Source organism: Callorhinus ursinus, unplaced genomic scaffold (genome assembly GCF_003265705.2).
Source record: "Callorhinus ursinus isolate GAN/ISIS: 27379988/994484 unplaced genomic scaffold, GSC_fseal_2.0 scaffold41, whole genome shotgun sequence".
Taxonomy (NCBI): domain Eukaryota; kingdom Metazoa; phylum Chordata; class Mammalia; order Carnivora; family Otariidae; genus Callorhinus; species Callorhinus ursinus.
The window spans coordinates 9,595,590-9,620,108 of record NW_027397103.1 but is presented as its reverse complement, the minus strand read 5'-3'; the positions used below and the strand labels follow the sequence as shown (position 1 = coordinate 9,620,108).

General features: G+C 48.4%; 1 protein-coding gene across 6 annotated transcripts in view; it reads left to right on the top strand.

Moving 5' to 3' along the window:
* The window catches only part of CUX2 (cut like homeobox 2), a 314,935-nt gene that overhangs the window by 249,134 nt on the left and 41,282 nt on the right, over positions 1–24,519 (top strand). For all 6 annotated transcript variants that reach the window (XM_073881128.1, XM_073881127.1, XM_073881125.1 and 3 more), the window contains one exon: positions 6,851–6,929. In XM_073881128.1, the coding sequence (XP_073737229.1) occupies positions 6,851–6,929 (79 nt within the window). The remainder of the gene's footprint in view (positions 1–6,850; positions 6,930–24,519) is intronic.

Sequence of the window (24,519 nt, the reverse complement as noted above, 5' to 3'; positions counted from 1 at the left end):
CTCCGTGCTCCCCCCAGTGACCACGAACACCGCAGCCCTCCATGCCCCCTTGCTCCCCACGCACCCCTTCAGATCTGCACCCCAGGCCTCCAGAGGGATAACCAGGCCTCCGAGAGCATTTAAGGGCATGCCCCACACACCCCTTGCCATCCTGAGCTGATTCCTTTTCTCCCCAGATCTCATTTCCTCTGCATCCTCCGCAGAGGTCCTGATCCTGAGATCTTCGGAGCACCCGCCTCCTCTCAACTGCCCATTGTTCAGTTTCTTCCAGAATCCTGCCACATCAGACACACCGAGCCCTGTCTCCCAGAACCACCACATCCACCCTCCCCAGAGCCCAGGACCCAGTGGTAAAGGAAAGCTGTTCTCAAAGTGTGTTCCACAGAACCCTAGTTTCCAGGTTCATTCTCTGAAGCAAAAAGTTCTGTGGCCTAAATGCATTTGGGAAAACATTGGGCTAAGCTGAGTTAAAGGGGACTTTTTCCTGCAGCTCTTGTCCAAGCATCCGTTTTGTTGATATATTCTATACATATCCATGCAGAAAGTGTGTGCACACTTCATCACAGGTCCTCCTTTCCATGCCCAGGGGACCGTGCAAAATGCTTTGGAAAGCCGTGGTTTCTGGTTAGAAGCTTGAGTCCTGGAATGAGAAGACTCTGGGCCACCTCTGCCACAAACTGGTTCTTTCAGTTTCTTCCTCTGCAGAATGGGGGGCCATAACAGTGCTCACATCTGAGAACTGGGAGAGAATCCAGGGATAAGGCACTGAGCACAGAATAAGGTTCAGTTTCCAGAAGCTCAGACCATTCTTTGTAAAGAGCTTGGACAGAGAAGTTCTCGATAGCCAGTGGATATTGTCACCGCTAGCTCGGACAGCTCGTGGAAGCTCCGTCTCAGGAGGCCCCCAAATTTGCCACTTTTAACCACTTGACAGATGAGAGCTAAGTGGCTAGAACAGGCTTTTGCCTCTCCCCTGACTTAACTGGTTCTGCACCTGTTATTTTCATACTTGGGGGACCAAACACATTTTCACCCCTTGTATTACGGCGGGTGGTGTAAATGCCGCGTGCTCCATCAGACGCTGAGCTATTTCTGATGTGACCTTCTTGGTGTCTGTAGCTGGCCGCCACCTCCTCCTTCCCCAGATGGCCTTCAAAGATCGCCTGTCACAAGCCAAATCTGTCATTCTGGACACTTTCTCCCGCCCTTCTGTGTGGTCGGGCCCAGCCATGAGGCAGAGACACATGGCCTTTTATTTGTGCCAAGCTCACCTGTCTGGGCATGTGGGTGAAATGCACTAAAGTTGCAGACTTTGGAAAAGACATCCTGTGTGGTTGGAAGAATAATGAACTGCTTTATTAGAAAGCTTTTTGCCAACTTCCATGGGACTCTTTGCCACATGTTAGGCCATTCCTCCCCAGCAGCTTCTTAGGCAGATAGGGAGTATTCTTCCCACTTGGTGGTTGAACAAACTAAGGCCAAGAGATGCTTAATGACATTAGGCCCAGCACCAGATCGGGCTCTAATGCCATTAGGAATTTTGACCTGGCCTTCTAGAAACAGACAGGATCATTGTTCTAAAACAAGATTGAACAAGGCAGGGCATCCACATGGCTCCCTGTCTTCAAGTCATCTTGACTGTGGGAAGCCCTAAACTTGAACTGATTAAAACTGAGAGCCATTCCAGGATGTTTTTTGATCTCTGCTTTTGAAAATATTGTCCAGCCATTAGATTTGAGTCTCAAAAGCAGGGATCAGCGAACTTTTTCTGTAAAGGGTCAGATAATAAAATATTTATTTTATTTTATTTTATTTTTAAGATTTATTTATTTATTTATTTTAGAGACTGAGAGAGAGCATGTGAGCAGGGGGGAGGGGCAGAGGGAGAGAGAACCCCCAAGCAGACTCCCCGCTGAGTACGGAGCCCAACATGGAGCCCCATCTCATGACCCTGAGATCATGCATGACTGAGACAAAACCAAGAATCAGATGCTTAACTGATTGAGCCACCCAGGCACCCCTATTTTATTTTATTTTATCTTATTTTATTTTATTTTATTTTATTTTAAGTGATCTTTACCCCCAACATGGGGCTCAAGCTCAATGACCCTGAGACCAAGAGTCACATGCTCTACTGACTGCGCCATCCAGGCACCCCAGATATTTTTTATTTTACAGTCAGAGTCTTTGTCACAACTATGCAACTAGGCCATTATAGCATGAAAGCAGCCATAGACAATAAATAAAAGAATGGCTGCAACTATATTCCAATAAAACTTTATTTACAAAAACAGATGAAGGTCCAGATTTGGCCTAAGGACCATAGTTTGCCAGCCCTTGATTTAGACCAGCACTATCCAGTAGAAATACAATGCAAACCACATACGTAATTTAAGTTTTTCTAATAGCTACATTAAAAGGTAAAAAGAAACAGGTGAATTTAATTTTAATAATATATTTTACTGAACCCAATATGTCCATAGCGTTATCATTTTAACATAAAATCAATATAAAAAATTACTGAGATAGGGGTGCCTGGGTGGTTCAGTCAGTCAAACGTCAGCCTTAGGCTCAGGTCATGATCCCGGGGTCCTGTGATCGAGTCCCAAGTCGGGCTCCCTGTCCCTGCTCAGCGGGGAGGGAGCCTGCTTCTCCCTCTATCTCTCCCACCCCCGCCCCCCGCTCGTGCTCTCTCTCTCCCTCTCAAATAAATAAAATCTTTTTTAAAAAAAATTACTGAGCTATTTTACAACCCTCTTTTCATCCTGAGACTTAAAAATCCCGTATTTTACACTTACAGCCCATCTGAATTTGGAATAGTCACATTTCAAGTGCTCAGTGGCCACATGCGGTAGTGGCTACTGTATTGGACAGGGTAGCTCTGTTGGGCAGACTGATATCATAAGGAGACAGTCACACAGGTAAACAACATGCCCTTACAAATTGATAAGCACTGTGAGTAGAAAGCAGAAGGTTCTATAGGCAGGGACAGGGAAACATCAAAGGAATCTTCTGGTATTTGCCCCACCCCTGCCCAAAGTTCCTTTGCAGAAGTCAATGGAACATTCCTTTTTTTTTTTTTAAGATTTTATTTATTTGAGAGAGAGTGTGTGTGAGCTGGAGGGAGAGGGGGAAGGAGAGGGAATTCGAAGCAGACTCTGCACAGAGTGCAGAGCTGGTCACGGGGCTCAATCCCAAGACATTGAGATCATGACCTGAGCTGAAACTAGGAGTTGCCGCTTAACCAACTGAACCACCCAGGCGCCCCAAGTCAATGGAACATTCTTTATTTTTTTAAGATTTTTTATTTATTTATTAGAGAGCGAGCGAGAGAGAAACAGCATGAGAGGGGAGAAGGTCAGAGGGAGAAGCAGGCTCCCCGCCGAGCCGGGAGCCCGACGCGGGACTCGATCCCAGGACCCCGGGATCATGACCTGAGCCGAAGGCAGCCACTCAACCAACTGAGCCACACAGGCGCCCTCAATGGAACATTCTTATGCCTTTTCCCAAACCCCATCCACCACACGTGCTCAGCATAGACAACTGTAAGGTGGAACATTCAGACTTTGCTGGCTGATCTTTGATAATTTTCCATCTAGGGCTCAGGAGATGAATTGCTTTCATTTCTCATGGCTTTTCTTGGGCTCCAGATCAGCAGCACAGCAGCCTGTGACCTGGTACAGCCATGGATGATGTCATGAGGCAGCACGTGGGGTCCAAACGACTGTCCCCATTGACTGGGATGGTTTTTCTCTCCAGGAGAAAGGGGCCAGCATCTGGATCAGAGCAGGAGTTGGAACCCCAGACCTAGGATGAATCCCACTCTGCCATTTACTGACTGGGTGACCTTTGGCAAGTTATTCAGTGTCATCGAGTCTCAGTTTCCCCATCTGTGTAATCGGGATAATGACAGCAGCTACCTTTAGTGATTGGTGTATCCATGGAGAGAGATGATCACGGATAGTAAGAGCATATGGGACATGGTAAATGCTAAATATTATATATGTTATTATTATTATTATTGGCCCATCAAGGATGCCCCCCCAAACTCTGAATTAATTGCTCCCCCCTCACATTACTGTAAATACTCTAGTGTTTGCATCACCTCCTCCCATGTTGTGGTTCCTCTTGGGCGTAGCTATATCTCCCACTCAGCTCTGAGTCCCCAGAACAGGAACTGTGTCTTGTCCATCTCAGCAAGATCAAAAATCTACCTGCACTTGGTGGTTTTTCCCTTTCCTAGATTCTAGAACATTCTTTATGTTCGCCATTGTGGGTTTCCCATCTCCAGGAGACAATTCCTAATGTTTCATCCACCAAACTAGGTCAGCTTCTCCCCACTTACACACTCTCAAGGCCCCCTTGAACTTTTCCTTCAAAGCATTTAGCACTTGTAATTAATGAGTTACCTGGAGAATCTGCTTTGATACCAGTCTCCCCACTGGACTGTGAGTCCCATGACGGCAGGGCTCGAGTCTGCATAATCCATCCATGAGTTCTAAGCCCACAGTGCTTAGCACATAGCAGGTGCTCAGGAAATTTTTGTTAAATGAATGAGAGACTGTCATTCCCTCTGGAATTTAAAAGACCAGAGACTGTTCTCAGAATAACAAGAGAGCTTAAGGAATTTTTGTAACTGATCTTTTTAAAATCATTTGCTCAACGTAACCATACATTTCCCCCACGTCTCTTAAATAACGAATTCTCTGTGGACCTTGTAAAACCTTCAAGCTGTGCTGTCCAATAGAAATATAATGTGATCCATGGATGTACTTTTACAGGTTGTAGTACGTACACTGAAAAACAAGTTAAAAGGATGGGCGCCTGGGTGGCTCAGGTCATGATCCCAGGGGATCGAGTGGGATCGAGTCCCACATCAGGCTCCCTGCTCAGTGGGGAGCTTGCTTCTCCCTCTGCCTCTCTCTCTCTCTCTCTGTGTCTCTCATGAATAAATAAATTAAATCTTAAAAAAAAAGAAAAACAAGTAAAAGGAAACAGGTGAAATGAATTTTAATAAGAGATTTTATTTGACCCAGCATATCCAAGATGTAATAATCACTTTACCATGTAATCGATATAAAAAATGCTGATGAGCTATTGTCCATTCTTTTTCTCGTGCTAAGTCTTTGAAACCTTGTGTGTATTTTGCACTCACAGCCCATCTCAATTTGTGCTTGCCACATTTCAAGCGCTCAGTAGCCACCTGTGATTTGCGGCTGCCATATTGGAGGCCTTACAGGAACCACTGTGGTTTTCAAATTCCTCTTCTCAGTGTGTGCTACTAGGTGTGGAGGCAAGGCCTTTCTCAGGTGGTCTTTGTAGGACACCAGATAAGCACAGCTGGGGTTTATCACCCAACACTGGACAGAGCCTGTCCCCATAACAGGAAAGAAGGAAGGGGTCGGTCATACCAAGAGGTGACATATATGGGGCTTAATGTATCCCGTGAGTTTTACAAAGCGCTTTACATGTGTTAAATCATCTGATCCTCCAGCAAGGGAGGGTGTGGTGTTACTATTCCTATTTTACAGAGAGGGAAGTAGAGGCACAGGGATTGCCGTGACCTGTCTGCTCAAGGACACAAAGATAGTAAGTGGTGGAGCTGGGATTTGAACAGAGGTGGCCTGGCTCCAAGGCTTGTGCCTTAGTTGGCCACTTCTATGAATGGACCGTCTCAGAATTGGCCCCTGTCATTTCTCCAAAATGATATCACAAACAGGACTTAAAGTGGGGGCAACTCTCTTAGATTTGCTGATTCAACAAACTGTGTTGAGCACTTTCTGTGCACCAGACAGTGCACTCACAGAGCTCACGTCAAGGGAAGGAACTTGATAACAGACACTCCTCCAAGTGGCATCACTGGGATTGGTTTAAGAAGAGCCCACCTCCGAAAGAGAGAGATTGACAGGTAGATAGTCCCCATAGATCCATCGTTGAAGTTGGATCTCACCAAAGGGAGAGGTATATCAGTGTCAGGGAGAATAAAGATGTTCCAGTGCAAAGGAAGATACTCCATCTAGGGTGTTCTCGAGGATGTAGGGACGGTGGCCTGCGGGTACCAGGAGCTCGTGCCAGCCATGTGCTGGGGAGGCCCAGGACGATGCCAGGGGGACTGGCTACCAAGAGCCAGCACCAAGGGAGCTATGAGGCCAGAGCTTGGAATTCATAGCCAGGGGCAGAGAGGGATGAGATGGTGCTGAGCCCCAGAAATGTCTTGAGGAACTTCACTTGAGGAACATCATTTTAATGAACGTCACTGGCAGAATGAAAGTCTGTGAGGAAGGGAACAAATGCATGAAGGTAGCTCTTCACCATGGGATTATCCAGCCATTTGTGTTTTCATCAGTCAGGAAGCATTTGTTGAGCTGTTTGACATCTCACGAGAGCTTTAACAATTTCTCTGTAATTTTCAGTGACAAGAAATATTCCCCAGATGTGTCCCACTTTCCCCCAGAACATGTGTCATATCTGGATCTCCAGCATGACCCTTTCATAACAACAACAATAATAGCTGTTAACAACCTACTCTGTGCCAGGCCCTGTGCTAAGTACTTACGTGCAGCATCCTTCAGTCCCCAGAAGAGGCTCAGGAGGTAGGTTCTGTTTTTCCCCCATTTTCCAGATGAGGGAAACCTTAGTTAGATCAGAGAGGGCCAGTGACGTGCCCAAGGTCACACAGCTGGAATGCAGTGGAGCCAGGATTTGAACCTGGACTTTCTAACTCCATACGTTTGACCTTCATTTCCCCTCCCCCTCCCCCATCCCATGTTTGCACATGTAGAAAATGATCATATTTCCTTGTAGACGCAGATGCCATGGTTACACATGACTCTCTCTCTTGTTTCCAAAGGTGGTGGCCCTTAGTAAGAGAAGTCAGGAGGCTGAGGCAGCTTTCCTGAGTGTTTACAAGCAATTGATTGAAGCACCAGGTAAGATACATTTGGGTTCCATAATTGGATAATTAATGTCAAGGAAGAACCAGCCATTAGGTCGTTACACAGGGACCTCCCCATAATGGGATCTAGGGACAAGCCAAGGATCCTGGGGAAGGCTGGGCCCTCCACAGGTGAGGGTTGTTGTGGGGGGTGGTGAGAGGGCCCACACCCAGTCTGGTGTGACATGTCCCCACACAGTCCCGCATCCTCCCCCACCACCTTCCAGTGTTAGCCAGGAAGCTCTGGGGGGCTCCTGGAAAGATCTCCCACCTGGACCTTCTTGGGGAGCTGAGTGTCTTGCCTGCCAGAACCCTCATCCCATTGCTACAAAGGACAGATGGTGCCCAGTGCTCTCTGCCTGCTGAGGACGCTGGAGGAAAGATCTCAAATGGTTCCCCAACATGGCACAGCCAACCTCAACCCAAAAGAACACATACTTATATGACTCTCTTTACATAAAATATGAAGACAGACAAAAATTAATCTGTCGGCACTATTCACAGTGCCCAAAAGGGGGAGACAACCCAAATGACCATCAGTGGATGAATAGGTAAATAAAATGTGGTACAATGGAATTATGATTCAGCCATAAAAAGGAGTGAAGCTTTGACACCTGCTACAACATGGATGAGCCTCACAAACATGATGCTGAGTGAAAGAAGCCAGACACAAAGGTCACATAAGCTAAGACTCCACTTATATGGAATGTCCAAAATAGGCAAATCTAAAAGAGACAGATATCAGATTGGTGGTGGGGGGGGGGTGGTGACTGCTAATGGGTGTGGGGTCTCCTTTTGGGGGGATAAAAATGCTCTGAAACTAGATGGGGGTGGGGGTTGTGCAACTTCATGAATGTGCCAGATCCCACTGAACTATTCACTTTAAAGTGGTAAATTATATGTTCTAAGAATTTCACCTCAACTAAAAAAAAAAAAAGTTAACCTGTGCTCTTAGAAGTCAAGAGAGTGGTTTCTTTTGGAGGGGGCGATAGTTCCCAGAAGGGGTCTCTGGGGGCCATAGATGCTATTTCTTGATCTTGGTGTGGATTACAGAGCTGTGAGTAGTTTGAAAACATTCACCTGTACCCCTAAGATATGTAGATGCGCCTCTGTAAAAAAGTTTCCCTTTTCCAAAATGGCCCCTCCTCTGCCACCTTCTCATTTCTTGACTCAGAACAGGGAGCCCAGAGGGCTGTAAGTGATTTGCTTACAATGGTGGGGCTGGGAGGGGACCCTCTCTGCCAGCTCCCTCCCAGTCCTTTCCGGGGCCTTCCACACAGCTGCAGGAATCAGTGCTATCTGGTGCCTGGGGCTGGGGGTTTATGAAAAAGAAAATGAAATCCCAACTAACTCAAGTCATGGAGAAGGCAAAGTCATTTCTACTCGATGTCGAGGTCGTTTCCAGGATCTTTGTGTTTGTGGGTGGGAAAGTCCCTCATTCCATCTGTCTTGGACAACTAGAGTGGCTTGAATAGTGTCTTCCCAAAATTCATGTCTACCCCGAACCTTGGAGTATGATACTCTTTAGAAGCAGGGTCTTTGCAGATGTGATTAGTTAAGGACCTCGAGATGAGACCATCTGGATACAGGGTGGGTCCTAAATCCAATGACAAGTGTCCTTGTAAGAGGAAGAGAGAACACAGAGAAATACAGGGAAGAAGGCCTTGTGAAGACAGACACAGGTTGGAGTGATGTGGCCACAAGCCAAAGAACACTTGAGGCCACCAGAAATGGGAAAAGGCAAGCTCCCCAAGCTCTGTGAGCATGTCAAAGTTTGAAAAGCACTCGCCTGGTATAGAGGTTGTTCTACCCCCTGCATGTTACAGCCCCAGGGGAACAGGCCAACCAGCTCCCTTCACGGGGGTACCCAGAGGTTGAGTGTGACGCCTGAGGTCTCACAGCCAGGAGCAGTGGGGTTCAGGTCTCCGCACGCTCAACAAATACGTCCAGAGTGGCTGCACTGTGTCACAACTTGGCTACCCAGGGGAGCTCCTGTAACAAGTTACCACGAACTAGGGGGCTTCAAGCAACAGGTATTTATTGTCTTGTAGTTCTGGAGGCCAGAAATCCGAAATTAAGGTGTCCACAGGGCTGTGCTCCCTCTGAAGGCTCTAGGGGAAGGTTCTTCCTTAACCTCTTCCAGCTTCTTGTGGCTCCAGGTGTCTCTTGGCTTGTGGCCACATCACTCCAGTCTTTGCCTCTGTCTTCACAGGGCCCCCTCCTCCCTATGTCTGGGTCCCAAATCTCCAGCTCTTTTCTCTTATCAGGACACTAGTCATTGAATTTAGGACCCACCCAGATAATCCAGGGTGATCTTCTCCAGAGATCCTTAACTGAATTACATCTGCCAAAGACCCTTTTCCCAAATAAGGTCACATTCACTGGCTCCACGCATTAGGACCTGGATATATAGTCAGGGGCCACCATTCAGCCCACTGCAGAGGGGTGTGCAGACTCCACCCTCTTTGCCCTGGTCCTACCGTCCAGTTTCCCGCTCTCAGGAGGGCAGCAGGCTGTGTGGTCTTCTCAAGGAGGATGTTTGAGCAGTGAGAACAGCTGGGGTTGGACAGTGTAGCCCTTGGGGCTCTATGCCCACCATGAGGACATGGCCCTGGGGCATGAGGCTGAGACAGCCATGTATGCAGCCCCGGCCATTGTCACGCTCAGTGAAGACCACACCAGGCATGTGGCTGAGAAGCCCTGTTCCTGGCAGGTGCTTTGCTTATATCTCTACTCTCATCAGAGTTATCTGGAAAAAAATAATTGGGAAAATAAACCCTCTAATTTACCATCAATTTTCAATCCTTACAGTCCCACAGGCTCAGCAACAAATGACATTGGAGAGTGACCCACAATAGACCCCAAAAATGTCTCCTAGGACACCCCACACAAGGCTCCTCCTCTGGACCCCATATACCTCCCCTGTAGCACCAGGGGGCAGCACCGAGACAGGTTTGTGGTTCCAGGCTCAGTTTGGAATCCCACCTGGACCACTTACTTGCTGGGTGACGGCACATGAATTAATTGACCCCCTGAGCCCCAGCCTCCTCTTGTATAAATTGGAGACTGAGCTACTCTCATCATCATGTATGTGTCTGGCTTCCCAAGAAGTGAAATTCTCTAAGCCTGGGACTGAATCATACTGAATTTGTATACCCAGAACCTGGTACACAGTAAGCACCTAATAATTGTTGAATGAATGAGAAATAAGACTCAGATGCAGAAATGGGGGAAAGGGTTATTTGAATGAAAAGGTGCTCTTTCAACTAGAGCCCTCTGCCTGTCACATGTTTATTTACTCAGATAACATTTATTAAGTGCCTGCCGTGTGCCTGGCACTTACTAGACCCTCAGAACCTAGCCATGAGCCTGCAAATGCAGACACGGGTCCAGCCCTCAGGGAGCTTGCATTCTGGTGGCAGAGGTGACCATGATCATCCCTTGGATAATCATTGCTCATGGCAAACCTAGGGGAGCGCCGGCAAGTCTAGTACTTAAGCATGAGGAGAGGCTACGGCCCCTGCTTAGAAAAGAGTCATTAATTCTGGGGTTCACCGTGAAACCTTCATCTTTGTGGAGATAGGATAGATAACACAGTCACAGGGCCAGAGTGCCAGCCAGGGACTGTGAGAGTTCTCAAGACCGGTGCAGAGCTTTCCAGAAGGTTCTCATGCCCTCCGGCCCCTCCCCCCAAAGGGGTTGTTCCAAGTCTGGTGCTGACTCCATGCTTCTGATTTCGCAACCCTGCTCCCCAGAAATGGAGAGGCGGGGGAGACGTATGTCCCTAGCTGTCACTGAGTTGGAGAACAAGGAGCCTTAACTGATGGAGACATACCGTTTGAACGGCCCCTTTAGGGGCTCTAATTCATTTTCAAGACATTTAAGAATAACAAAATGTTTTAATGATTTCTTAGGGGAATTAGGAAGACATATTTTTGTTCTCATTAAATTTTATCCTCAGACACAAGAACCAAATGTCAGATGTGGTTTTGGTGCTCGGAGCTTCCCTGCGCACTGTCCCCTCCCCCTTCCAACACACACACACACACACACACACACACACACACACACACACAACACACTGCTCCAACCCCCTCCAGAAAAATAACACTCCTGGAAAATTTGCCAGGATGCACACTCTCCTGTTTTTATATTTCTTGACAGGCAAATTATTTGTCGAAATACTTTCCACCCCCCTCCAAAGCCACACAAGTCCTGATTCAACATTTTTGTTTTGAATGACTGCTGCCAACACAAATCTTTGGCAGAGAGTGCGATATGGTGTGATGGCTCAGCAAGTATTTTGATAAGTGTGCAGCCTGTATGTCTGTAATTACGAAAGAAAACCGTAAATCTTTTGGATATTGTTCACACAGATGTGGCGTGAAGTGAGAAAAAAAGCAGTAAAACGTGTTAAAAGCATAATTAATGTCATTGTTGTGGAGGATGATTTGATTTAAACCTTTCTGACTTCTGTATCGGTGGCGGCTGATTTCTTTCTCGCACTCGCAGTCACTAGGTACCGACCCGAGCCTCACAAAGCTAACTTGTTAACTGAGTGATTAGTTAAAAGTAAAAAGGTGGCGGAGGGGGGGGCGTTGAAGGAAAGAAAGAAAAAATGAAAAAAAAGGAAACAAGGAGAGAGCAAGCAAGAGAGCAGACAGAGGAGAACTGCTGAAGAGATAAGAAGAGAGAGGTGAGTGCCCCCAGAACGGTTTTTTCTGCTTTACTTTGGTTGTTAAAAATCCAATGCAGGAGACGGCAACTCCTGACAGGCGTTTCTCTCCCTGCTTCTTCTTTCAGGAGGCAAAGCTGGTCAGCTTAGGTGCTCGAGCTGCAGAGTCAGACACAGCGGGGTAGGACTCTGTTTGGTGGTTTTGAGCTGTGTGACCTTGGGCAGGGGCCCGAACCTCTCTGAGCTCTGATTTCTATGTCTTTAGCAGAGGGATAATAATAGAAGCTGCTCGCTATTTGACATGAAGATTCACTCTGCTAGGCGTGAAAGCATTTGGCAGGATCTAATAACCAGCAGCCCATTGCAAAGCTGACATCAGAGTGTAAGTTAAATGGATCACAAGTGTTTGCTGCTGATCTCACAAGGTTCTGTCAGTTATCAAGGACATGGGGTGAGCAGTTTAGGCAACAGGGTTACTGAGTCTGGAATAGGAAAATGCTTTACGGTATTTCGGGTTTTAATTTTTTTCTCCCCAATTATAAAAGTCACATATGCATGCTGTCAACTTCAGAAAATACAGAAAAGTAGAAAGAAGGAGAGAGAACTCCCTATTAGAGAAGCAATGGGAACACTGTTTTTCTTTCTGATCTTTTCCCTGTGTACTTCTTCAAAACGGTGGTTCATTCTGCTTGTACCATTTTGAATCATCCTTCCTTTTACCCAACATGAGCATACGTATTTCCCTGGGTGATTAAAAATCCTGAGTAACTTTGGTTCATTGTGTGTAATGGTCTCGTGTGGCTGTGCTGTAATTTGCTGGACCCCCTCTCCAACGTTGGGCATTTAGGGTGTTCAGGAATGAGCAGCTTATTCGTACTGTGCTGTAGTTCTGAAGACAAGGAAGAAAACTTGGGAAAGAAAATAGATTGTAGCCATGCATTGGCCCCAAACCCAGGATCAGTGGTCAGAAAGGATAAAAATTTTTTTTTCTCCTTGTTGATTTGTTTTGTACTCATTCATTTATGACACTAAATATCTTTTCATATGTTATGAACCACTCATATTCTTTTGTGACTCACTGGTTCATGTGTCTGTAGCCCATTTTAATATCAGAGATCACTCTCTTACTGATTTGTAGACACTCTTTGTATATTAAAGATAATAGCCTTTGTCCTGGTAAACTTGTCTCATATCTTCTCCCCTAGTTTGCTTTTTGTTTATAACATCTCTTGTATATGGTACATAGCAGGCATTCAAAAAATATTTGCAGAAAGTAGGAATTCTTACCAAACCTTTGCTTTTATGGCTTCTGGATTTCATGTCATATTTTTAAAAACCCCTTCTTGCTTGAAAGTTATAGGGGTTTTTTAGTACTTTTGTGACCTTAATTTTTAAAAATAATGAATCTTTGATGGAAGTGTAGTGAGGGAGATTAAGAATTTAGCTTTGCTTTTGTCCCAAATGACTAGTTCTACCGCCATCTAGTGGATAAGCCACCTTCCCAAATACAGGAAATAAGGATTTTAGTATGAGAAACTCTTGTTTCTGTTTGCTCTCCCTTCCTTCCCTTTCTCCCTGAATATGCCTCTGCTCACTTGATCCTGTAGGGAACAAGGCCAGATTTTCCCAAGGATGGTAGTTAACTTTAGAAGGCATTACACCACCGTCTCCCCTGCCAGAAGTGCTCTCGCCCCCGTGGCCGCCAGTCTAACATTCACTACTCCTGGTAACCAAGGACTGGAGGAAGGTGAAATGAAAGCATCTGGCATGATGCTGGTACCCAGTAGGTGCTCAATGCACGGCTGTTCCCTTTCAGAAGGAAAGCCAGGCATGTCAACTGTGGCTTTTCATCAGTTCATTCTGAGCACCTACTAGAGCTGAGCCCTGTGGGAACTCAAGCCTGAGCCTTCCTCTGCCCTCAGAGACTCGGAGTCTGTCAGGGACAACATGACCCAAAGTCAGATGGCCAGAACACCCAGCAGAAAAAGGGCTCCGAGGCTAGACAGCCAGAGGAGGCGCCTCAGAGAAGTCAGGCTTTGAATGTGGTTCTACGCATAAGCTACTATCCTTGCGGAGCTGTTTGTGGGGTGCTGTCAGGCAGTGCATGCAGCCCCTTACAGAAATAAGTTCTTGATCCCCACAGCCCCCTTGACAGTAGATAAGCTATCCTACTGTGCAGCTGAGAAAATGTAGGCTAGGAGAGATCAAGTCACTTGCCCGAGGTCACACAGCAGAGAGGCAATAGAGTCTGAATCTTGACCCTTGGCTCCTAAACTATACGCAGGTTCAATTTAAAAAGTGAAAGGATTTGGACAAAACCATTGGATGTTTGGCCTCCAAAAAGAGTGACAAACAGCTAAGGGTCTTTGTTGCCAGTAGGTTGAGAGGTTCTAAACTAAGAGGATGAGCCCTTTGCTGAAATGCAGGTGTGTTACCCAGAAGAGGAACAAGTGAACCCCCCTAGCTAAGAACTCCTCGTTCTCCCAGCTCAAGCCTCCAAATTCAGGGAGCAGAGTGATATCAGGATGAGCACTAGCAGGACCCCAGGCCAGAGGGCCTCCTACAGAGCAGGGCCAATCCCTGTCCTGCCACTGTGCTTCCCTTACCATTCTTTGCTTTTCTGCTCCTCAGTTTCCCCATTACAAAATATGGATAGTGATCTTAGCTAATTATAGGCCAGTTGGGTGGATTCGGTGAGAGTGGAGAACCATTGAGCATGGTGCCTGATATAGAGTAGCAGCCCCATGCAATTCATTAGACAAATACTGTTCGCTGGACACTCCACTCACCACCAGGAGCACAATGTGAAGCAAAACACACTGTCGCTGCCTGCCTGGCATGTCCCGTGAAACTCCGTATATGGGAACTTTTTTGTATTATAACGGACATGGCTTTGAATCCAGGTTCTGGGTGACCCTGAGTAGCTGGTTCTGCCTCTCAGCCTGTTTCCTGGTCTGGAAAAGTACACTTACCTCCTGGTACCTCGGAGAGGAGTAATCATGGTGCAGAGTATAGAAGGCCCTCTGAGTGTCTGGCACCTAGTAAGTGCTCAGTAAACAGTCCCCGCAGCTATGTTGGTGTTGTTGCATTACCACCACCACCCCTTGCCAAGAAGGAAGACCTTCCCCAGCCCCTCTGCCCATGCTTCAGCCAGAAGACCCCCTGGAGCAGCCGGTCCTGGCAATGGAGGGAAGAGCGGGTGGGCGGACACATGGCTCACGGCTGTGTGTAAGGGCTCCACACCCCATCTGCTCTCGAAAAGTTAAGATTAAGGGATCAGAGTTAGTCTCGCTGCCGCCGTCAATAGCCCGAGCCTCCCACCCATGCAGGCGCCCGGAGCCTGGGCCCAGATGGGAGAAGGCTTCTGTCTCAAAGATATTTTGGAGGGGCGCACGCATACTTCTGCATATATGTGTTTCTAAACAGCCTCTCGGACAGCCTTCGCGACTCCAGCTTTCCTAAAAAAGCTCTGAATGCCACTTCCCTTCAGATGGACACAGTGGGAGGAATGAGGCGGCTTTTCCTAGCTCCCCAGCCCCCCTCCGCCAACCCCATAGACACTTTTTGAAAAAACACCAACAGCATCAGCTAGTGGTGGGAGATGGAATAGACGATGCTTTACCCATCTCTGACAGTGCCTTTGTAGAGCCTGCTCTGGTATTAAAATATTACAAATCCGTTGGCAGTAGTCTCTAAGGGGTTAGATCCAATGTAACCAAAATGAATTAGTCATTTTATTAAGCAGTTTATGCATAAAGAGCAGGTTGATGGCTGTAAGACAAAGGCACTGCGCTTCCTGACAATGTCCCCCCTCCCTGCACTCCCACCAGGACCTGCCACCTCAGATGGTTCATATTTGATTTTCCGTGTCTGCCAGTGTGCTCAATTAATCCGAAAGATTTGTTGTAGTCAAACAACAATTCTGATTTGGGGTCCCCTGTTTGGGGCTTTTTCATTCAGGTTGGATCCAAAGCCCTTTGATTCCCACTGCCACTGCCCTCATCTATATATCAACTGTGTGTCTGCCGCAGGAGTGAAGTGGCAGAGTCCCGCTCACGGCTCTGGACAGCTACATGTCTTGGCTGAAAGGTTTCTGCTGGAAGTGCTGACCCCGGCAGAACCCTAGGCTCCCTGGCTCCAGATGAGGAGATGCAGGGATGTTTTGTTACTTCTGACACCAGGATAGGAGGCTTGCCAGACACCAGAGTGGGAACACGGGTCACTTTGGAGGTTGGGGGCTTGGTGGGACCCGGCACTTCCCTTCGTGGGGTCACCTGACACGGGGAACAGCCTCGGTGTACATGGCACAGCAGTGAAATCTTTGAACACATTGCGTGCTGGGTGTCACCTTTCTGCTTCCTTCTAGATAAAGTTTCAGTCCGGTGCTAGAACATCTTAAACACCTATAGAATACCTGAGAGTCTCCCCCCTTTAGCCAAGGGAGAGCCAGCCTCGGGCTCCCAGTCTTAGGTAACAAGGGAGTCTAACTAGAATTTAATAACATCAGTTATCACCCAACATGGGGCCTGAACTCACGACCCTGAGATCCAGAGCCGCACGCTCTTCCAACTGAGCCAGCCAGGCAGCCCCTCTTTGTGTTTATTTCTACGGTTTAAAGCACCTTCTATTTATGATACAGGATCCCAATTATCTATTTACAATAATGTAACAAAATTTTCCTTTAAAATATTTTTGAGTTAAAAAGTACTGAGTCACATAAGGACAAATGTCACGTTGGTAACCTTTTAGGGGCAGGTGGATACAGCAGAAGTTGTGAAGTGAGTATGCCAGTGTCTGGCATTTGGGCTGTACTGGGTTCATATTCAGCTCTGCCTTATTCTAGGTTGGTGGCCTTGAACAAATGGCTTCCCTTTGCTAGGCCTCAGTTCTCTCCTCTGGAGGATGGGGATACAACCATCTCTCACATGATTTGATTGTTTTGATGATTAAATGAGATGTAAATATATGCAAAGTGTCTGGCATATGTGAGTGGGGGGAATATGAAGAAATGTCAGTTCCCTGGAGCTTTTGGCTCAAGACACTGGATGGGGGTCTTATCTACCCCATGCCCTAGTTGCCCAGATAGGGGTGCCCCACCTGCTCCAGGATTGATGGTAGCTGGAGTTTTGGGAATGAAGCCCGGAAAAGAGTTGTTAGTGGGCCACAGCCTGCTCTGAACCCAACTTCCACCTGTGGTGGCAGCACCCAGACCAGCCTACAGGGAAGGGAGGTGAAGCTGGCACCAGAAGTCCCCAGACATTGCCAGCCTCTCTCAGCCCCACATCCTCATCTGTGAAATGGGTCAGTTGTTGTGATGATGGAGCTAAGCTTTGTTTCTGGGACAGTAACTGGCAGGGGTGGGGGGCGGCTGGTCACAAGGGTCCACCACCCTTTCTTGGTCTGGTGGGGGCTGTTTATCCTGGTGCTTCCTGTGTCTAGATTATTTTCTCTCTCTCCCCCTGCTAGCACCCTCATCTCCTTCAAGGCGCTGTTCAAATGTCACCTCCTTCAAGAAGCCTTCCCTGGGGCGCCTGGGTGGCTCAATCGGTTAAGCGTCTGCATTCGGCTCAGGTCATGATCCCAGGGTCCTGGGATCGAGCCCCGCATCGGGCTCCCTGCTCCACGGGAAGCCTGCTTCTCCCTCTCCCACTCCCCCTGCTTGTGTTCCCTCTCTCGCTGTGTCTCTCTCTGTCAAATAAATAAATAAAATCTTTAAAAAAAAAAAAAAAAGGAAGCCTTCCCTGGCCAGCCTGCCTTCATTAGCACCATTCCCTCCACCACACACATCAGGCCACTCTCTGCCCTGGCCCTGCCTTCTTTTTCTTCTCTACCCCCTTACTCCCATTGGTTTATTTGTCCTTTATCCATCTCTCCTCTCTAGAGTATCAACTCCAGGAAGGCAGAAATCCCCTCTTATTCACTGCTCTATCTCCAGGGCCCAGAAACCTCCCTGGCACACAGCAGATGCTCAGAAAATATTTGGCAACTAAAGCAATGGTGTCTGGCACATAATAGGTACTCAGTAAAAATGTACTGGTGAATAAGTGACAGCATTAGGGACTGTATTCGCTTCCTCTTGCTACTATAACCAGCGACCACAGACTTAGAAGCTTAACACAACCCACATTTACTGAGCACCTACTATGTAAAAGGCCAGAGGAGGGCCCCAAGGGGAAACAGAAGACTGAGGAACGAAAGCAAGATGTCCCCCCAGTTCCCCGTGACTGTCAGGCCCTCTGAGAAACCTCTTCCAAACATTTTAAAGATCTCTTGTCACTTCTCTCTCTTTCAATTTGTGTTTGTAAGAGCAGCCAGTGACAGCTGATGGATCGAATAATGCTGTTGGACAGAGTAAGCGGGAAACCCTTGGATTTGCCAGCTGCCACGGCCGAGCATTTTACCTATGTGTGATTTGGCAAATCTTCCAGTCGTCTGGATGCTAGTCATTTTTTTCCTCCCTAACTCAGCCCCCAGCAATAGAGCTCAGGGCTCCGTGAGTTTCTCCCAGATAGGGGAGGTGGGAAGAAATGAGTTCCCCACATACTGTAAAGGCTAAGAATTCGCACTATGCACCAGCAGGGAGGAAATAAAGGGTAGAAAGTGCCCGGGGAAGTGAGAGGCCATCATTGCTGTATACTGTTCAGAGCAGGGCCCCTACTCGACCCACTGCCTCAGTAGTTGCAGAGGATAAAAATGCAGTAGAGTGAGAGCCCCGGACCTGCTGCTTTGTCTTACACAGTGGGCTTATTCTCTGGACGCCGGGTGTGATGGGTGCAGCAGGAGAGAAGTAGGTTAGACTTGAGTGAGGACTTCGTTCCTGTGGGACTTGGAGTCTTGGCAGCTCCTCAGTCCTGCCTCTCTCACAGTTGGTATCCAGTCAGTTATCACATGTTAGGGTTTGAATTGTGGGCCCCAGAAAGATATGTGGAGGTCCTAACCTCTGGTACCCTCATTTAGAAAGAGGGTCTTTGCAGATGTAATCAAGTTAAGAAGAGGTCATCAGGTGGACCCTAATTCAGTATGCTGGTGTCCTTAGAAGAGGAGAGAGACATACAGAGGAGAAGTCCATGTGATAACAGAGCCAAAGCCAAGAAACAATGGCCAAGGAACGCCAAGGGTTGCCAGCAACCCCAGAAGCGGGGAGGAAGGCGTGGAGCAGATGGAGAAAGCACAGCTCTGTTGGCGGACTTTGGACTTGTGTCCTCCAGAGCATGGTGTATTTGTTTTCTGGGGCTGCCATACCAAATTACCACAAACTAGGTAGTTTGAAACCATCGAAATTTATTCTCTCAGTTCTGGAGGCCAGAAGTCCAAAATCAAAGTGCTGGCAGGGTCGGTTCCTTCTGGAGACTCCGAGGGAGAACCTGTTCCAGTCCCCTGTCCTACCTCTGGTGGTGGCTGGCCGTCCTTGATGGTAGAAGCATCACATGAGTCTCTGCCTCCGTCTTCACAGGGACTTCTCTGTGTGTCTCTGTGTGCCGTCTCCTCTTCTTAAAAGGACACCAGTCATTGGATTAGTGAACCCCAATCCAGTTGACCTCAACTTGATTCCTTCTGCAAAGACCCTGACCTTCTAACTAAGGTCAAGTTCCAAAGTTCTGGATGGACGTGAATTTCAGGGAACACTATTCAAGCTAGGACACCGCACCCCATCAGTTCTTCCTGTCTACCTCTTGAATCTGAGCACTCTCTCCACTTCAGCCGCCTCCCTGATCCCAACATCGCTGCTCAGAGAGTCCCAGTAGCCTCCCCTCTGGCTCCCTCTACAGCTCGTTTCTCACACAGCAGCTTGGATGAGCCTTTGAAAAAAGCGAAATAGAACTTGTCACTCACTTCCCACTGCCCTCAGGATAAATCCCATCCCCACCCACATCACCTGACTGGGATGTCAGTTACACACAAACAAGGCACCACCGTGCCCCCCACAGATGCTCAACAAACTTGTGCTGAGCGAAGCCTGTACATGGACTCTTCAGTCCCCCTGTGAGCTCTGCCCACTCCAGACTCATGAATGGGAAGTGCCAGCACCACACCATGGGTTTCACATCCACAGACTCTGGATTCTAGCAGCAGCTCCACAGGGGAACCACCATGGCTGTCCCCATTTTACAGATGGGAAAACTGAGTGTCCAAGAGGAGAAAGAGTAGTCACATGTTGGTTTTGGTCCTGTGGAAGCAGGCAGATGCCAAGACGGCATTAGACAGGCAAGAGGTTTATTGGGGGACATGCCTGTGATGGATGAAGGAGAGGGAGAGCCTTTAGATGGCAATGCTGGTCCGAACCTGGGGGTGAGGGGAAGAAGGAAGCTTGGTGGGAAGACCCTCAGACTGCAGTGCAACTCTGGGAAAGTCTCGGCAAGGCTGACAGGCAGTGCCAAAGCAAGGTGTGCTAGTCTGCTCAGGCTGGTCTGACAATAGCACAGACCAGGTGGCCTAAACAACAGAAATGTGTCTCTCACAGTTCTGGAGGCTGGAAGTCCCAAGATCAAGGTGCCAGCAGCCTGGTTTCTGGTGAGGGGTCTCCTCCCGGCTTGCAGATGGCTGCCTTCGCTGCCTTCACAGGGCCTTTCCTCTGTGCACGTGCAGAGAGAGTTCTGATGTCTTCCTCTTCATATAAGGACACCGGTCCTAGAGGATTAGAGGCCCTATCTCCAAATACGGCCGCATCTGGGGGTTAGGGCTTTAATAAATGGATTTGGAGAGACACAGTTCAGTCCATGATACAAGGGTTGCCTGTCCCAGCACCATCAGGAGTGGCCCTGCTCCACACCCCCTGTCATGCTCGGTTGCGCTGGGAGCAGCCCCAGACAGGCGTGGCCTGAGCTAACACTATAGTAAGATCAGAAGTACAACCCCTGCTGTGTCACTGACCCGTTGCAGGAGTTTCCACGGCTGCCACAAGTCTTAATGATAAGCGTAAGGGCAACACTCGCTTAGAGTCCGCTGGGTGCCAGGCACCATTACAGGGCTCAGCATCTCATGGGATCCCTGCACAACCATATGCAGTCAGTCCGGCTGTCCCCATTTTACCAACGGGGAAACTGAGACACACAGATCCTAAGCGACTTTCTCTGGAGATGTCACAGCAGGGAACTGTCCCTCAGTCTCCCAGCCTGGCCCCCTCCCCCTCTGTCTGAGGGTGGTTTGGGAATTCACAACATTTGCACCCCTTGTGTCAGGCTAGCCTGTGAAGGTGTCTAATCTTTCTGCCAAGCATCCCGGCTCTAAGGGATAGGCCCAGGGCCAAAAGCACTCACTTCGACAGGACCCCACCCCTATCTGATTGACATCCAGTGTTGATATGCCTATAATAGGAATTTGAACGGAGAGCCCAGGGAGGTCTGGTGCTCTGTCCAAGGCCACACAGCAAGCTGACAGCAAGGCCAAGGAAAAGAGCCATCAGTCTCATGCTCCTGGCCTAATAGTAAAAAATCCCCATGCCCTGCCTCAAGGCAGCTTGGCCTACTACAAAGAATCACCTGGCACCCTGAGTTCAAATCCTACCTCTGCCACTTCTGAGCTACGTGACCTTGGGCACATGGCATCTCTTCTCTGGGCCTTCATTTTCTTGTCTGGAAAATGGAGAACAGCAACATCTACCTTACTGGGCCTCACCTTGGGGAAATGACTTCACCCCACCCCTTTATGCCTCAGTTCCCACATCTGTAAAATGGGGACACAACAGTACCTACCTCATAGTGCTGTGGTGAAGACTGTAGGAATTCTAATTCGTGTAAAGTGCTTTGGTTGTTAGATTTGGTCACAGTTTGACTTTGGCTGAGTCATCTGAATACCCCCTGCCACCTTCTCCCTCAAATCGGGGAACCAGGAAGGAAGTGTGGGAAGAAGAGGCCCAAGGGCCTATCTCAGTCCTGCCCCCAACTCGCTGGCGGACTTCAGGGAAGTCACAGGACTCCACTTTTCCCCCTCTGTGCACTGGGAACCCTTTCGGTCCCTCCCCAGTATGACTTTCCACACTGGAATTTTTGGGTCCCAGAGTGGAGTTCAAAGCAGGATTATTAGATTCTGGATCTCCTGGGGACTGATGAGAATATATGAGGCCATACCTGATCCTGAGACTCCGCAGAACATCACCAAGCAGACAGCGGCCTCCAGATCACCACAGGACCAGGCATGCTGCCTCCCCTCACATAATAGCAGCCTTATCACACTTACCAAGCCCAGCTATGCACCTAGCACCATGCAGAGCTCTGTGTTCTCTCATCCAGACGTCATAACGTGGCCCCATTTTACAGATGAGAAAATGGAGGCTCTGAGTGGTTAACTGTCCAAAGTTATTGGCCAATCTGGAGCCAGAGCTGGCCCCAGCAGCCCTTGAATCATATTGCCTCTGTCGGTATCTTTTTTAATCTTCCCAATAGTAATTCCTGGGAATTAGAAACTGTTGTAGATCTCCCACTGTACTGGGGGGAAACGAGGCTCACGGCTCCTTGAGATTTGGATGCAGAGCTGGGCTTCAGCTTCTGTGAGCTTAACCACTATGTTCTACCCTGTACCAGCAAATGAAGGCAAAAAACGGGAGCCTTGGAATTGCTAGACCTCTATCAAAAAAAAAAAAAAAAAGGAGCAGGAATCCAGTCAACCCTGTTCCTCCAACCTCTCCAGAGGCCCACCTAAAGGCAGCTCCCTCTGGACAGAGTGTGCAAGGCAGCAGGAGTGGCCCACAGGGCCTCCGAGCAGAGTGAAGGAGTGAAGCGTCAATCCCTGATCCCTGGAAATGAGGTGGATGATACCCTTTATCACCCAAGTGTAATCGTTTGGCTTAGATGGGCTCGTGGCCAGCCAGCCCTCAAGCCACGAGCTGGATCTTTTCCACCTCCTTGGAACCAGAGTGAACCCTCCATGGCCCACTCAGAGCTGCACCCTCCCGTGTTTATCTAACTTCCCTGACCCCGGCAAGTGCTCGTAGCCTTTCTCTTCCTTTCTGAAAAACCAGGACACAATAGGAAGCGTTTCCTTGAACTTATTAAAAAATCCAGACTTGTAAATTAATTTGTCCGTGTTGTACAAAGGCAGTGCAGATGGACTCATTAGCATGCACACAACAAATAATTATAGATGAATTTTTAGCTGGCCTGCCTAATGCGCTTGCTGGGTTAATTATGTCAATGTATAATTACATCAGCCCGGGGAGACATAATGGCATACCCCGCTGAGCAGGCCCTGCCTAATGACGGGGCGTGGGGGGAGTGCTGACAGAGGGAAGACAGCAGCGTTCCCGCGCACCTGCTTACCTCGGCACAAACGCCCATTGTCAGAGCATCCCGAAACAGGCAGGAGGAGAGGGATAAAACGCAGAGGCGACCTTGTTCCAGCCGGACCTGAAGGCTCCTGTATGTAGACACTGCCCCATTTCTTCCATCAGCAGATGTTTATTGGGTCAGATTGCATGTTGGACTTCATTCACCCACAAGGGGTCAAGTTGGGAGCAAAAACAGGTGCAGTCCCAGCCCTGCCTTGTGGAGTTTGCAGACCAGTGGGTGTTAATTAGGTAGACTTGCCAATCAATGAAAATTGTAAGTACAATGAGTGCTGTAAAGGAAAGGTGCAGGCAGCTGGGAGAGCTCAGATGGAGGAATGACTGACTGGTCAAGGCAGGCTTCCTGGAAGAAGTGGCATTTGAGTTGCAATATGAAAGGTGATTAAGCATTAACTAGCGGGAAGAGGTTAAAAGAGAAGACAGGGTGTTCCTGGCAGTGGCTCTTGCCCAGACAAAGGCTCCAGGGTAGGAAGGTGCATTTGAGGAACTAAGAGAAAGCCAGTGTGACTGGAGCTCAGAAAGGCAGGAATAGCCAGGGCTTCCATTTATTCCAAGGTGAACAAATGCCAGGCGCTGTATTGAGCACTTTATGTGTGTGGATCCTCATCCCAGCCCTATGAGGTCGGTACTTTTATGGTGAGACACAGAGAGGTAGAGTTGTTTGCCAGAGTCGGACAGCAGTCCTAAAAAACAAGTATAGATTAGACCAGGACCCAGGATCCATGCTCCATGGACCAGACCCAGGCCCCTTGGTCTGGAGCAAGGAGGCCCTGGCTTTCCTGGGTCCCCCCTGAACACCCGCCTGGGCTGCTTGGGTGGAAATGTCCACACCTCTGGGTTAGGAAGCCTTTGTGGCATCTGAGAAAGACACCCAGACTTGAACCTCACCTCCGCCCTTCAGCAAGTCACCTGGCTTCTCTGAGCTGGTTTCCTCATCTGTGAAAATGAGTTGAATGCAAGCCAGCCTCCAGGGGGTGCTGGGAGCATCATGGGAACCCATTCTCATGAACAGCTTTGTAACCTAGAAGAGGCCATAGGAACCTCTGGCATTATCCAGGTGTTCTTAGTACCTGCCCACAGTGGGGAGTTGGGGAAGATACCTGGAAGAACTGCTGGAATCCAGATCTGAAGGAAGAGGAAGTTCTTACTAGATGGGGGGGGAGGGCGGGGGGGGGGACAGGGAGGGGCCATAATTTTAGCTATTGAGAAATTGGGGGGTATCTTACATCCAGGTATGTATTTCACCCCCAGAAAAGCCATTATTTAATCAACCGCACGTGGGGGCACGTGGGTGGCTCAGTCAGTTGGGCGTCTGCCTTTGGCTCAGGTCATGACCCCAGAGTCCAGGTTCCCTGCTCAGCAGAGAGTCTGCTTCTCCCTCTCTTCGCCCTCTGCCCCTTCCCCCCCCCCCCATGCGCTCACTCTCTCTCTCTCTCTCTCTCAAATAAATATTTTTTTTAAATAGACCATGCATGTAACAAATGATGGTGTGTTTGTCCAGGTCCATTGAGAAGCACCCCAAGGATTAGATAGATAGATAGATAGATAGATAGATAGATAGATGATAGATGATAGATAGATAGAATTGAGGAAATGCAGGGGAAGGAAAATAGGGAGGGAGGTGGGAGA